Source organism: Alligator mississippiensis, chromosome 1, assembly GCF_030867095.1.
Source record: "Alligator mississippiensis isolate rAllMis1 chromosome 1, rAllMis1, whole genome shotgun sequence".
NCBI lineage: Eukaryota > Metazoa > Chordata > Crocodylia > Alligatoridae > Alligator > Alligator mississippiensis.
Genome location: NC_081824.1, coordinates 353,659,507 through 353,675,161, shown reverse-complemented (window position 1 = coordinate 353,675,161; position 15,655 = coordinate 353,659,507). Strand labels below are relative to the sequence as shown.

At 45.1% G+C, this 15,655-nt stretch overlaps 1 protein-coding gene across 6 annotated transcripts in view; it reads left to right on the top strand.

The window, feature by feature from the left end:
- Positions 1 to 15,655, top strand: part of ARHGEF7 (Rho guanine nucleotide exchange factor 7) — a 184,083-nt gene that overhangs the window by 72,375 nt on the left and 96,053 nt on the right. For all 6 annotated transcript variants that reach the window (XR_009459199.1, XM_059721073.1, XM_059721069.1 and 3 more), the window contains 2 exons: positions 2,662 to 2,792; positions 8,370 to 8,571. Coding sequence is in view for 5 of the 6 variants with exons in the window: in XM_059721073.1 (XP_059577056.1) it covers positions 2,662 to 2,792; positions 8,370 to 8,571 (333 nt within the window). In the remaining variant the exon portion in view is untranslated. The remainder of the gene's footprint in view (positions 1 to 2,661; positions 2,793 to 8,369; positions 8,572 to 15,655) is intronic.

Genomic DNA, 15,655 nt, shown 5'->3' with positions numbered 1-15,655 from the left:
TAAACAGATGTCTCCAGTGAGTTGAAACTCAAGGAGCCCTACAATAAGTGGAAAGCTGGCTGTATTACTAGGGAAGAGTAATAGATATGGTTCTCTAAATGAGAACCATAGAGAAAAGAAATGAAAAAAATCAGGGAGAGAGAAAATCAGGCCGAGAGAAAATCAGGAAGGCAAGGCATTTGAAAGGCCACTGGTAAGGGATGTAAAAGGCAATAAAAAAAGGTTTCTACAAATATGCCAGAAGTTAAGAGGAGGAATAAAAAAAGTGTAGGTCCCTTACTGAACTCAGAATGCAAGCTTGTAATGGATGGTTTTGAAAAAGCTGATTTTTTTTTTTTTTTTTTTTTTATATATATATTTTTTACTACAACCTTCATGTACAAAGTCTCCTATCAGATGACAAGTGTGGTTTGCAGCAAGCACAGGGAATGAGATGAGCTGCCTAAAGTTGTGGTAGAACAGGTTAGGATCATTTAGAGAAGCTGGATGTTTTCAAGTCAGTAGGGTCAGATGGGATTCACGTTGGAGTACTGAAGTAATTACTCGAGGTAATTTTGGAGCCATTAGCTATAGTCTTTGGAAGCTCATGGAGGAGGTTAGTTGAGGTCCTAGATGACTAGACAAGGGTAAATATAGTATGTGTCTTTTAAGAAAGGGAAGGAGGAGGATCTAGAGAATTAGACTGGTCAGTCTGGCTTTGATAGCTGGAAAATCTGTGTAGCAGGTCAAGAAGGAGTTGCCTCCAGGTGCTTAGAACTGGATTAGGAACAACCAGCATGGATTCATCAAGAGCAGGTCATGCCTGACAGACTTGATTTCCTTCTATGACAAGGTGACAGACTGTGTGGATAGGGAGAGAGCAGTGGATTTGATATATCTTGACTTAAGCAAGGCTTTGAACGATGTCTCACAACATTCTCAATAGTAGCTAAGGAAACACAAACTAAGTTAAAGTACTGTAAGGTGGATGTACAACTGATTGCTTGCTGAGAATGATGATCCAGTCATCAATGGCTCAATGTGTAGTTGGGAATAGGGATCAAGTGGGGTTCCCCAAGGGTCTGTCCTGCTAAATATTTTAATTAACAATTGGGATGATGGTGCTAAATGCGCACTCAGCAAATTTGCTGATAACATCAAGTTGGGTGGAATTGTAGATACTCTGGGGCAGGGTTCAGCAGTTACTTTGTCTGGAGTGCCACTTAATGAGTATTGGTGTCCTTTTTGAGGGCCACCTCTCCCCTGGACCAGTCCACAGCTTACCCCTGGGCAGGCACTGGCATTACTTGTGGATCTGCCCAGCAGGTTCCAGGTGGGGAGTAGAGCACCAGCTGGGTCCACAGCTGACACTGCCATCCAAAGTGGGGAGAAGTAGTCCTGCCCTCCCATCCGGTGCAGTGGAAATAGGCCTGCCTACCTGCCTGGCACTACGTGGTGCCTGGAGCTGCCAGCTGCCTGTGGGCCAGATCCCATGAGTTGGCAGCCATTCATCTGTGGACTAGACGCAATCAGTTGGTGGGCTGGACCTAGCCCATGGACTGTATTTTGCCCAATCCTGCTCTGGAGGTTAGATCTGGCTTCCAGAATGACCTGAATGGACTAAAGAAATGGTCTACAATCAACCAGGTAAAATTCAGCAAGGACAAATGCAGAGTCCTGCATTTGGGATGGAACAATCTCTTGTACAAATACAGAATGGGGAATGTCTGCTTAAGCTGCAGTACTACAGAAAAGCACCTGGAAAACCATATACAAATCAACAGTGTGCTCTTTAACAGGAGGTTGGACCAGGTGACCTCCTGTGATCCCTTCCAACTCTGCTGTTCTGTGATTTTTACAGAGATATATTATCCAAATTTATGAACTTGCCAAAATACTTTAAGTTGTTAATATGGGATAAGTATTAGGAAAACGCTCAAATGGTTGAGGGAACTGGAACATATAGTGATCAAATACTGTTCATCCGCAAGCTGTAAAAGTTGTGTGTGGTGCTATTCCCAGGGATGAGAGATTTTAATTGTTTGTATCATTTGGAAGAGAAATAGGTGAGGTAGTCAGTTGAAAAAACTACATCTTTGCAGGAAAAAGAAGGATGAGAGAGATGTAGAAAAAAGAACTAGTGGAAAGTTTTAATTGACTGGAAGAAAGAAGGTCATACAGGTGTGCACATGCTGGCAAGTAGTGTACGTGAATTTCTTCTGGAAAGTCCAGTCCAGTCTAGTCCATGGGCCTGATGGCCTTTGGGGCTTGGAAATTTGGCAGTGGGGGAATGATGACGGGATTAACTGCCACCTCTCTCCCATCAACAAATTTCCAGACCAGTGGGGAGCCGTGTGGGTAGAGGTTGAGTGCCACTGTAACAGGGTAACTAAATCAAATTCTTGTTGATGTCGGTGATAACATGTATGCTGTGGTGGCTGTTTAGGAGCGTCGGATTGGATGTCCTACCTCTTCCCCCAGAGTCAAGATTTTCAAACTTAATTTGCCTAGCTTAAAGCACTCAATTGATTTTTAGGCAGACGTGCTCTAGATAAATTTTTATTCAGAAGTATTGTGCGCCCATGAGTCCTAGAGATATTTCTTAGGCAACCAAGTTTGCCCTTATTGTGGAGAGATGCGCGTGTGATTTCTAAAATTTTGTATTTACTGCCCTCTTTTCAGACATTGGGCTAGGAAGTGATTCCGTATGTGCACGACCCTCATCTCATCGGATAAAATCCTTTGACTCTCTTGGATCCCAGTCTTTACACAGTAGAACTTCAAAACTCTTTCAGGGACAATATCGAAGTCTGGTAAGTTCTGACGAAACCAAATTGTTTGCATTTTTATCTACACGTTTGGATTGAAATGATGTACCAAAAAGTGACAGTTTTGTTGTTGTCTCTCTCATACCTGTAACTAAAGCCTTTTTGCTACTTTTGTGTTGCGCTTGTTTTTCGCTGCTCAAGGGAGACAGTCTTCTGTCAACTTTTGGCTATTTCTGTGTTTGTGTATTTCAGTATTTCTGTTGTGATGCTAATAATTCCTGTTGCCTTTATAAATATATCTGGATTTTTTTTCTTTTCCTTTTCTAAAGTAAATAAGCCTCTGTTGAAAGACATGTTTTTTTATCTTGTCTAATGAAACTGCCAGCCCCACTTTGAGTCTTCTGCGGGCACAGAGCCACCTTGAAAGGTTCTCTTACTCTATTCTGGAGGCAGAGCAGGGCGCTGGGAATTTCTCGTAGAGTCTGCCTCATAGCACTGTCCTTTTAAGTTTCTGCTTAGCTAAAAGAATGGTGGCCTGCACTTGTAAATAAGTGTTTCCTCAGAAATAACTAGAATCATTGCTGTGACAGTGTGTGCAATTATGTATGTACGCTTCACAGGCTTATGAGCAGTGGAGTTTTTCAGTCTTGTCTTTCAACAGTCTTTAGTCGGTATATAGTCCAGAATCTCCCTCTTGAAAAATAGGGACAGAAAAGGAAACTGAATAATTAGATACATTTTTCTCAGTACTTCTTTTGGAAATATCTGTGGCAAACCCCCTTCCCTCCCCAGTGAAATTCCAGCTGTATGATTCCTAATTATTGAAGTTTTGTTATGAAAATTGGTATGGCTTATGGAAGGAAATACAAGCTATTTTTTGGAGGAGATGCTTGTAGTGTTCAGTGTTAACTACTACAGCTGTGTTTTGTGTTGGAGAGAAAATGGAGACTTGTGAAAAATGACAGACTGGATGACCTGCTGTCTACCTGCTGAGTCATCTTGTAAACAAAGAGACTAATTTTAGCAGAGGAAAGCTTTGATGGGAGAGGCTAAGACTCTTTTATAATTGTCTTGTAATTTACACTTGAAGGAGGGTAATTATGGATTCTCTTCTGTGGTACATGAAATGTCTGCTGAAGCTTTCTCTTCCGACTCCTGTCTCATCCTTAACCTTCTTTCCAGAGATCTAAAACTCTAGCTACCCTTTATAGAATTGTATCTACCTCTTTTATCCTGTGGAATTAACAAGAGGTACCTGAAACATTGAAAAGCCTTAGAAAAACAATTTTTTCAGAAGTTTAATGGTTGAAACCTTTCTCTCCTCGTGAGCTCTTTTTGTATAGTTGGGCCCCTTAATAGACACCTGACTTCACAAAAAGAAAAACCACTCAAATTGGCATTGTCCATTTGAAAGATCCTATAGTCATCTTGTAGTTCCTGTAATTTTATCTGCCTATGTATAGACTACAGGTTCAGGCACACAACATTAACTTTGGAATTGCCACACAGCTCTATACTGGTACAAATTTACTCTACTTCAGAGTGAAGTTCCATCTTAAAGTGAAGTATAATTGTAAACCAGTGTAGTTTCTATTTGCACTGGTATAGCGGTTGTATGTCTGCTCCTTGAGTCAGCTTTGTTCCCAAGAGCAGTTTGCTGAAAGCGAACTGTCTCTCTGCCACCCAGTGGCCAGGTACTGTAATAGTATTCATTTTAGGCAGTTTGGGAGAACTGGTTGCTTGTGTAGTCGTCCGCATTTTTAGTTTTTATTAAAAAAAGGGGGGGGGGGATTTTTTCAGGATTTATCTTTGAAACAAAAACCGGGATGAAATTGGGATAAAAGGAAGAAAAGGAGAAGAAAAGAGTGTAAATCGGGGAAGAAGGGGAAATTGGCAGTGATGGAGGGAGCGAAGCTGGGACTACGGAAGGGGCAGGGGGAGGGGTGCAGCACAGCCCATTGGCCGCTCCTGGGGCTGCAGCAAGGAGCAAAACAGGAGGAGCTGTCAGTGGGTGCAGGGCGGGGAGGGGAGGCACAGCTCTTGCTGCTATGTGTAGTTCCCCCCCCCCCCCCCCCCAAGCACGTGCCCCTGGATCAGCAGCAGCAAGCACATGGCACTGGGCCCTTCCTTCCTTCCCTGACTGTTCGTGCCCCTCCCCCCTGCTTCAGCAGCCTGCTGCTGGGTTGCCTTGGCATTTGGGGGGAGGGAGGAGTGGCGCATGCCTGGATGTGGCGGGGGGGAACCCGACCCCAGTACTGGCACCTCCTGCTCCACCCGGGGCCAGAGCTGGGAGCCCTGCGCCCTGAGGCAGTGGGTCCAGCCCTGCGGGCCCACACAGAGCAGCTGGTTGCAGTGCCCGCCACAGGGAGTGGGGCCAGGCTCTCCTGCCTGGCCCCCTGCCGGCAGGGCTGAAGCTGGAGCCGCTGGGGTGCAGCTTGGACCTGCCCCACCTAGGGTCAGAGCTGGGAGACCTGTGCCCCCAGGCAGTGGCTCCAGCCACCCTCCCCCAGTCCCCACACGGCCACTGCCACCCTCCCACCTCCCCGCTCTGCATGCGACCGCTGCCACTGCCTCTCTTACGTTCGGCCAGAAACACGTGCTTCAGGTAACCAGCACCGCACATTTTTCCGTTCAAATCCCTGTTAACGGGCATGAGTGGGGAATGGGCTATTCCCCACTTGTGCTCGTTAACAGGGATTTGAATGGAAAAATGGGTGTAAATCAGTACACCCATGGTGTGGTGTCAGGCTCTTCCCAGCAGGGGGCTGGGCTGGGCTGGGCTCCGTCCTTTACCCTACCTCAGCTGTGCAGCGCCTTCCCCCTCACCCCCAGCAGACTTACCAGCCGGACGCTGCTGTCCAAGCTGCTGGGCTGCATGTTGTCCATTGGTATTGGCCCAAAAAACCTTAATCAACGCACCCCTAGCAGGTAGGGTAAATAAAGTAATTTCTGAATGTGGAGAAGTGAATGACTAATAGATATAAGCAACTTTCTATGAATGTTAAAATGCAAAAAGTGGGTAGACTTATGTTTAGCTTTGGAGGAGGAGTTGGTTTACTAGGATTTAATACTTTTTAGGTGGTCAGTATATCTGGTAACCTAATTCTATGTAAAGGTGGAAGTGCGTTTTGTTTTTTAGGTTTCATTTGCATCAGACCCATGAAGTGGCTGATTTTCATTCTAACTGAGGTACCACAGGTGGTTAGCTTAGTGTGTAGTTAATACTAAATGCTGTATAACGTATATGAATTTACCTCTGTAAGTCATACGAAATAAGCAGTCGAATAGAGTTATGAAAATAAATAGTTTTTTCTAAAGATGGATGTAGACCTTGTCAATTTATGTAAAGGCTTTTTATAATTTCATAAGAAGTGCAAGTAATTATTTTAAGATGAGATGTGCCCTTGCATAAAGCATTCACCTCTGATTTATAGAAGAGCATATGCTGAGGTTTGAGGATCCTCTGGCCCACAGAGCTGTGCCATCCAGCCTTCAGGTCTCCCTCTCCAATCGTCATCTTTTTGTGCTGCCGTGCGTGTGCGTTCCCTCCCTCCTCCTCTCCCTCCCCTTTAAAAAATTTGGTGGCAGGGTGGCAGTGGTAATTGTCACTCCCCTGCTGCCAAGTTTCTAGACTTGTACTGTAGGTGCCCCGCAGGCTGGATAGTGTGACCCTGTGAGTTAAATTGCACCGGGAGGCTGGTGTGGGGCCCAGTCCCAGGCTGCTCAGAGCAGTGTGGGGCCACTCATCCAGCCCACTGAGCTAAAAATTTGACCATCACTGGCTTAAGCAGTTGGTCCAAATTGTAGTTTCAATAAGTTTTCTTTCAGTTTCAGATGTCAAGCTTCTAACAAATTGGTTTCGTTTTAAGAGTAGTTTTTCAGTATTCAACCACATCAATGGCACGGCTCACTCAGTAATTACACTCAAAACAGCTTAAAGGAAAAGACATGAATTTGGCAGTTGGACCCATTTATGCTCACTTTATCATCATTTTTCATGTAACACAATACAGAAATGATTGACATGGTTCAGCCAGGGTATTCTCCTATAGTTGGATTTCAAGTTGCACAGCACCTTTGCTGTTAGATGCTTCAAAGGAAACAAGATGCAAATAAAATGGCAAGGTGAACAGTCAGCCCTGATTTTAATGTAAGACGCTTGGTTGAACATATAACAGACCCAATAAGAATTACAAACGTCTTCAGAAGCAAAAACGTTACTGCAACTGATTCTTAAACTAAGATTCCAAGACTATTGTATCCAAGCTGCTGAAGATACTGTTCCATTATGCAGAAAAAATGACAGGGAGGATTGTTTTCCCCCCATATCCTCAGACAATGGAAGGGAAAAAAATAATCAAAGGAGACATCCCAAGAATTTATCGTCCTAAGCATCTAATGTTTGGCTGTCTAGCATATTATATAATCTTCCTTACAGACTCCTAATGCAGTCAAACACACTATGGCTGTTCAAAAATACATTTGCAACTACTACTCTTACATTCGGAGAAAATGTGTGTTATCAAAGGCTGCTTACAGACGTTAAAAAAACAAAATAAAATCAAACCTGCGCTTTACCAGAAGAAGCTGTGCGTTAGTGTGATTTGGCTCTGCAGCATCTGTATAGATCAGGCTTTTTGGCACTTTTTTATCTAAAGCTAATTCAGTCAGCTATTAGTTAAAAGCACCAAAAAAGCCCCACTAAAGCGCCTGATCTATTTAGATGTTGGGTGAGCTGGGTCCAGCTAATGTGATGCCTCGTCTGGGCATGCGATGGGCTCAGTGTGGGAACGTGCTGAGTTTAAAGTGCTGTTCTTTGGGTTTTTTTTAACACATCTAAGGAGCCAAAGTCTATTTTCATGAAACATGTGGGTTTTTTGTTTGTTTTTTGTTTTGTTTTTTGGCAGGATTGCCATGATTTTCCTCAACTTAGTCACTGTCTAGTCCAGCCTGCTCAGAGCAGAATTGTCTAATATGAACCATTTACAGGATGAAGTTTGAACTGCAAGCTCTGATACAGATCCAGAATTAGGTTTCTGGTTCCTTCTCCCCTGTCCCCCATCATCCCTGTCTCCCAAATCCAGAATCTGTCTTGGAAAAAAACATTTATGTAAAGCTGTTTGTTTCTTCAAAACTGCCTTTCCCCTTGCCCCATAGGCTTACCTGTGGGGAACTGTAGGAGCTGTTCTCCATGCTGTGTGGCTGCCATGTGCAAGTGTGTGTGTACACATGCATATGGCACCCCCTACCTGATTGCCCTCCTCCCACTCCCTCTACCCCCAAGCAGCCCTTTGCAGGCTGGAACTCTGCCAGCCTGCAAGGGGAAACATACGGTTTCCCATATTTTTCTCCTTTAAAGGAGAATCCATTTTTAAAGTTGTTTGTGACCCTTTCATATATTCTTGCAACCTACTTCTTGGTCATGACCCATGGGTTGAGAAATGCTGGTCTAGGTTGATGAACATAAATCATAGAAATATGATCAGATAAATCAGTTCTTGCATTTTGGGGTGAACTTGGAGTTTATTTTATTAGAACTTGTAAAAACAAACGTTGATTAATGCAACTTTAACTTCACTATATGTCTAATTTTTGTCTTTTATTTATATTTTCACTTATTAGGACATGACCGATAACAGCAACCATCAACTGGTGGTGAGAGCAAAATTTAACTTTCAACAGACAAATGAAGATGAACTTTCATTTTCAAAAGGAGATATTATTCATGTTACAAGAGTAGAAGAAGGAGGCTGGTGGGAAGGGACTCACAATGGCAAAACAGGATGGTTTCCAAGTAACTATGTACGAGAAATAAAGTCAAATGGTAAGTTGTTTTTTTCTTTGTAATTCTTTGCTTTCAAATACAGATGGAAATAACTTGGTATATTTCCTAATGCTAGTGAATTACGGACTTGTCCTTGCCATATAAATCTGTAATGCTTATGAATGATTAATATACCTTTTTTCAGATTAACTGCATTGAGTGCATCGTTCAAGAAATTGAGAGAGAAAGGAGTGCATATGTAGACGATCACTATTTTGACATAAATACATTTAGTTACATCTCTTGCTGCTTCTGCCTAGAACTACAGATTTCTGAACTTGGTGGTGTCTCAGGTTGATTTGTACTGCTTACCACTCAGATTTCCTGGAGAACTCTCTAGGCATTCTCCAACTTTTTAAAAAGTTACTACTGTACCAACTGTCAGTTCATGAAATATCCTGTTCTTTTTCTTCTATTTTTATTTACGATTACCTAATACCTGGTCAGTTCTCTGAACATTTTGTTCTCTGCATATAATACAGAAATAAAGTGTTTTGAGTAAACACACAGGCTGTTTTTACATGTTCTCTGGGAGTGGGGGTGCTTTGATTAGTGTGGCTCTGAGAGCCACACTAATTAAAGCGCCCTCAGTGTCTCATGTATTAGTGTCCCCATGCTTCAAAATGGCAGCAGGAGCACTTTTAACTAAAGCTCATTCAATGAGCTTTACTTAAAGCACCCCTGCCACCATTTTGAAGGGGTTGGGAGGAGACACTGATGCACAAGATGTGGAGGTTGCTGGAGCGTGCTTGTTAGCACACTCTAGCAGACTTGATTACAGCATGTTGGAGCAGACTTGATTAATTACACTACATCAGAGCAGCCTACCTACACATCTGTAGGCACAGATAATGCTTTTGATTGGCATCTTCTCATTAGGAACTGCTGTAGAACCTGAGATTAGAACGTAACAGTCAGTTTCTTATTGTTATTTTTCCTACGTTTAGAAATGTTGTCTTAAAAGTGTATATGAAAAGTGATTGATGGAGAGCAAATGAACTAAAGTAGTCACACTCCAAATTATTTGTGGTAAGGTTTGGATTTGAGCTATCTGGAGAACAATAAACCTTTTGAAGTTTTGTATATGTTTGTTTCCCATTAAAATTAATATTTCAGAAGTTTCTCTCCAACTCCTCTGCCCCCAAAAGTAGAATTTTTGAATTGTGCATGTGTATGTGTTTGAACTATTTTTTTCCTCTGCCTCTCCACCTAATTAGAATGGTCAAGTTTTTGATTAGGATGTCTTTTGTGACCAGTCCTCAGCATAAGCCTCAAATTTTCCTGTCACACTGATTCATTTTTACTGACTAGTTTGGCATCAACAAACAAACATAGCTAAGAAGAGAGATTAATTGAAAATGCTCCAGCTGCCTTTACCTTGGCTATTCTTTGCACTGAGAACTATGTGCATTATCAGTTTGTACTGCTTTGAGGGATTCTGCAATACATTTACTGAAGGTTGGATTTGATTAAACACATCTCTTCAGTCTGTTTATAGCCTATGTTTATGACAAACTTGAGTAATACAAAATAAAGACATACTTTTATGCTTAATTCCTTACATTTGGGAAACCTTTTAGAAAATACAAAAGGTGTACTAATTTGATCTTTGAGTTAAATTTAGCCATCGGAGTACAGTCCAATATCAGACACTGTTTGGATCTGATCTTATAGCACTACTTGCGTGCAGTAGCAGTGGGATTTATTGCAAAAGAGGAAAAGAGTTGGAAGAAAGTGTTGAAAAATATTGGATTATATGGAGGGGTCTACTCAACTGGAAGAAGTGGTTGGCCAGTTTAGCAGGCAGATGGTGGGGCTAGCCTCCATTTTCATGGGCTTACAGTGGACCTGCCTCTGCCACTGATTGGAAAGAGATGTCTGTTGTATGGTGCTGTCCTTTGCTTAGCTGTCTGTTGTATGTCTCTGCCTCGTGTTGCTGATTGGTGGAGAGGGGTGGTGGCACGTGACAGGGAGCCCTCTCGGCAAATCAGCGGTGAGGGGTAGGGGTGTTAGCTGTTTTTCCTGCTCGCCTTTGTGCTGGCAGCCTCTTTCATGCCAGGCTGCGTGGAGAACTGTTAGCTCCCACTAGGGAGCCAGTATTTATTTTTAGTAATCATTTTTGGGGCAGTGGGGAGGATTGGCTTTCTTTTCTGAGGAGATCGCAGAAATTGTGAAATCGGGCAAAATCTGCGCAATCGAGATTTGACTAGATCCCTAATTATACGGGATAAAATTGTTGCCCTTTCTGAATGCCGGTTCAGTAGTGAATGAAAGTATAGATTTCATAGATATTAGGGCTGGAAGGGACCTCGGAAGATCGAGTCCAGCCCCCTGCCCAAAGGGCAGGAAGTCAGCCGGGTTCATAGGATCCCAGCAAGATGAGCATCCAGTTTGCTCTTGAAGGTGTTCAATGTGGGCACTTGAACCACCTCCGGTGGCAGGTTGTTCCAGACCTTGGGGGCTTGGACAGTAAAGAAATTCTTCCTTATGTCCAGCCTGAAACGGTCTTGTAGTAGTTTATGACCATTTGACCTAGTCGTCATCCCTTGGGGCGCTCTGGTGAACAAACGTTCCCCCAGATACTGGTGGTCACCCCTGATAAACTTATAGGTGGCCATCAGATCACCCCTGAGCCTGTGCTTTTCCAGGCTAAAGAGCCCCAGGGCTCTCAGCCTGTCATTGTAGGGTCTGCTTCCCTGACCTCTGATCATGCACGTGGCTCTTCTCTGGACTCTCTCAAGCTTCTCCACATCCTTTTTGAATTGTGGAGCCCAAAACTGGACGCAGTACTCCAGCTGTGGCCTCACTAAGGCCGAGTACAAGGGGAGAATGACGTCCCGGGATTTGCTTGAGAAGCATCTATGGATGCAAGCCAGTGTTTTGGTCACTTTACTAGCCGCAGCATCGCACTGCAGGCTCATGTTCATCTTGTGGTCAATGATGACCCCCAAGTCTCTTTCTTGCATAGTGCTAGCCAACATAGCACTGCCGAGCCTATAAGGATGCTGCGGGTTTTTCTTCCCAAGGTGGAGAACCTTGCATTTATTGGCATTGAACACCATCAGATTCTCGTCCACCCACTTGCTGAGCCTGTCCAGGTCAGCCTGGATCACCCGCCTGTCTTCTGGTGCGGATGCTTTGCCCCAAAGTTTGGTGTCATCGGCGAACTTGGCCAGTCTGCTTCTGGCTCCAGTGTCCACATCATTAATGAAGATGTTGAACAGTATTGGTCCAAGGACAGAGCCTTGGGGGACCCCACTGGTCACAGGACACCACGATGAGTGACTTCCATCAATTACTACCCTCTGGGTCCAACCCCGGAGCCAGTTTTCCAGCCAGTGGATCGTGGAGGACCCAAGGTGACAATTGGCCAGTTTCTCTAAGAGGTGATTATAGGAAACCAGGTCAAAGGCTTTTTTGAAGTCAAGATATATGACATCAATCTCTTCTCCCTTGTCCAGGTGATAGGTCACCTGGTCGTAGAAGGAAATGAGATTGGTCAAGCAAGACCTACCCGCAACAAACCCGTGCTGGCTATCCCTTAAGATGTTGGCGTCGGCCGGTCCATTAAGGATGGCCTCTTTAATAAACTTTTCTAAGATCTTCCCCGGGATAGAAGTCAGGCTAATGGGCCTATAGTTAGCCGGATCCACTTTCCTCCCTTTCTTGAAGATAGGCACCACATTGGCCTTCTTCCAGTCTTCGGGCACTACACCAGAGCGCCAAGAGTTTTCAAAGATCCGTGCTAGAGGCTGGGCTATGTTGCTCGCCAGCTCCTTGAGTATCCTGGGGTGAAGATTGTCAGGGCCGGCTGACTTGAAGGTATCCAGCTTGTCAAGATGTTCCTTCACGAAGTCAGCATCAATGGAGGGCAGGGGATCACCCTCATCCGGACTTCCCTGTCCCGTAGCGGGCATGGGCATCCCATGGGGCTGATGAAAGACTGACGCAAAGTACCTGTTTAATAGGTTGGCTTTTTCCTGGGCATCAGTTGTCAGTTGCCCCATCTGGTTCAGCAGGGGTCCAGCGTTGCCCCCTGCTTTTCCTCCGGCTCCCCACATATCTGAAAAAGGACTTTTTATTGTCCTTGATGCTCAAAGCTAGCTGGAGTTCAGTTGCAGCCTTGGCTTTCCTGGTCAGCTCCCTACAGGACCGGACCAGTGCAGAATAATCCTCCTTGGAGGTGACTCCCATCCTCCATCCTTTGTAGGCCTTTCTTTTTAGCCTCAGGAGGTCTGCTAGGTCCCTGGAGAGCCAGGGGGGCTGCTGTGCCCTCTTGCTGCCTTTCCTCTGAGATGGAATAGACTTAGTTTGTGTATTGAGGATCGCTCCCTTGAGGAGCAACCACTCTTCTTGAACTCCCCTCTCCCCGTGGCCATGGTCCCTTAGGGCCTCACTGACAAGCCTCCTGAGCTTGTCAAAGTCGGCTTTCCTGAAGTCAAGGACTTGCGTGTTGCTGACTGACTTGCCAGCTTTTCGGCAGATGGTGAAGGTGATCAGCTCGTGGTTGCTGTCACCCAGCTTCCCATCGATCACTAGGTCGCTGACTAGGTCATCCCCTGTAGCCAGCACCAGGTCGAGCAGCGCTTTGCCTCTCGTTGGCCCATAGACTTCTTGAGTCAGGTAGAGGTCATCCACGCATGAGAGGAAGCTTTGCGACCGCTCAGATTTTGCTGAGCGATCCTCCCACGAGATGTCCGGGTAATTGAAGTCACCCATGACAACCATGGTTCTGGAGCGTGTGGCCTCAGCCAGTTCCCGGGCAAACTCCTGGTCAAGCTCAGGACTTTGGGTGGGAGGTTTGTAGTAGACTCCCACCATTGTGTCCCCTGTGCCGTGTTCCCCACGGATTTTAACCCAGAGGGTCTCCAGCCGTCCACCCTGGTCACCAATATTGGCTTGCAGGGATGTGTAGCTTTCCTTAAGGTAGAGAGCTACACCCCCGCCCCTTTTCTCTACACGATTCCTCCTGTACAGGGTATAGCCATCTATACCCGTGGTCCAGTCATGGGTGGAGTCCTACCTGGTCTCCTTTATCCCTATGACATCATCATTATTTGCATTGAGCAGGAGGATGAGTTCATCCTGCTTATTCCCCAAGCTCCTGGCACTTGTGTACAGGCAAGAAAGTGCCCCCTGGGGGGCTCCTTCCTTGCCCACAGATTTTGCCAGGGCTGGGGCAGGGGTGGGCTCTCTTAAGTGCCTTGACCTGCTGGCTTTGCAAGGATTGCTCAGCGGGCCAGTAGTGGCAGTAGTGCCCTCATCCCCCAACGGGCTTAGTTTAAAGCCCGGTGGAGCAGGTCAGCCAGTCTGGCTGAGAAGAGCTTCCTCTCTAGGGGAGAGATTTGGAGGCCATCTCTTCCCAGCAGCTCGCTGCCTCTCTCTCGCCAAAGAGCGGGCTGTGGTCACGAAAGCCAAAGCCTTCCCGATGACACCAGCGCCGCAGTCTTTGGTTGACCATGTGGATCCTCCTCTCTCTCCTCGGCCCATAGCCTGAGACTGGGAGGATCGACAAGAACACCACCTGTGCCCCCAGACCCTTTAGCCCCACTCCCAAATCCCTGTAGCGTCTCATGGCCTGGCTGGGAGCGCTCCGAGCCGTGTCATTGGTGCCCACATGAATTAGGAGCATGGGATAGTGGTCTGTGGGTTTGAGGAGCTCTGGGATCCTCTCCTCAATGTACCGGATGCGGGCCCCCGGGAAGCAGTAGACTTCCCGGGCTAAGGGGCCAGAGCGGCAGATTGCCCCCTCAGTCCCCCTATAATTAGTGTATGAGTAAAACTAACACCACCTCTGTGATGAAACATAGTATGAATACGTACAAAGAGAAGTAGGACTGCGGCCTGGACTTGTGGGCTTTTTAAATTTGTGGGTTTTTGTTAGAGACTTGACATTTTGCATAATTTAAAATTAGAAATATTTTTCCTTGTAGAAAAATAATTTCTTTTCAAGTCTTTAGAAAAGTCTGTGTATTGTAAAGAATTAAAAAAAACCAACATGTCCCTCTTGCTTCTTCCCTCTACTTCCTTGGAAGCTTACCCAATCTTTTTTCCTTCAAAAATATTTTGAGGAGGAGACAGCAAATTCTTTGAAGTAGGAGAACCATCTTTTTTTTTTTTTGGTCCCACTGTACTATGTATGATATGAAATAAAAGATTTCTACTGGATGAAAGATAAACAGTATTTGATGGCATGCATGTCTCTTGCATAAGGAAAAAAATGTCTGGAAGATGATCTTGATACAAGGTACACATCTTGCATTTCATGTATGCAGTGCCTTGTCTGGTATAGTGAAAAGATTTATGGATTTTTATTTTAAGAGATGGCTAACTTGAGATGAGTAAGGAACTGTTGATGGTAATTCAGATCTATGCCCTTGATTAGATTGATCTGCAGATGGATTGTTAATCAATCATGTAGTCATTTGCTAAAAATTGTTCTCATTACTCTTCAAAAAAAAAAAAAAAGCCTGTATTCTGATATCATGTGGCGTGATTATGTAGAGATGGGTATAGCTTTGAAAAGGTGACATTTGCCATAACAGAGCAGTAACGTATCAGGGCAGTCACAAGAATTAGCATAAATGTGTGTGTTTAATTACCCTTGAACCTAATTTGGCCCAATGCTATGTAAGCTTTTAGTTGGCTGTATGGAATGCCATACAGTTGTAGAAATGCTTTTTCTTCCACATGCACACAGCAGCCCCCTGTGCTAAGCTACCAGAAAACATTTGCATGCTTTTGGTGGTTCCTTGTGGCTCCAGTGCAGCTGTTGTGCACCCTTGGTGGTGGCATTAACTGCTCAGGGGACTCTACAGCTGGTCCTGCTCATGCATGGCTAAGTGCAGGAGGGCGTGGATGGTGAGGGGGGTTGTGAAGGAGCTCTGCTGCTCATAAAGCCCTGCTGGGCAGGCATACAATAGGTAGGTGGGGCAGGAGCAGCAGCAGGAGCCAGCTTGGGCTGGGCTTCAGCCCTGCCGGGAAGGCATAGGACAGGCAGGTGGGGTGGAAGTAGGAACAGGAACAAGTGCAGACTCGGCTGCAGCCTCACTTGGCAAGCGTGCAGTGGAGACAGAGCTGTCAG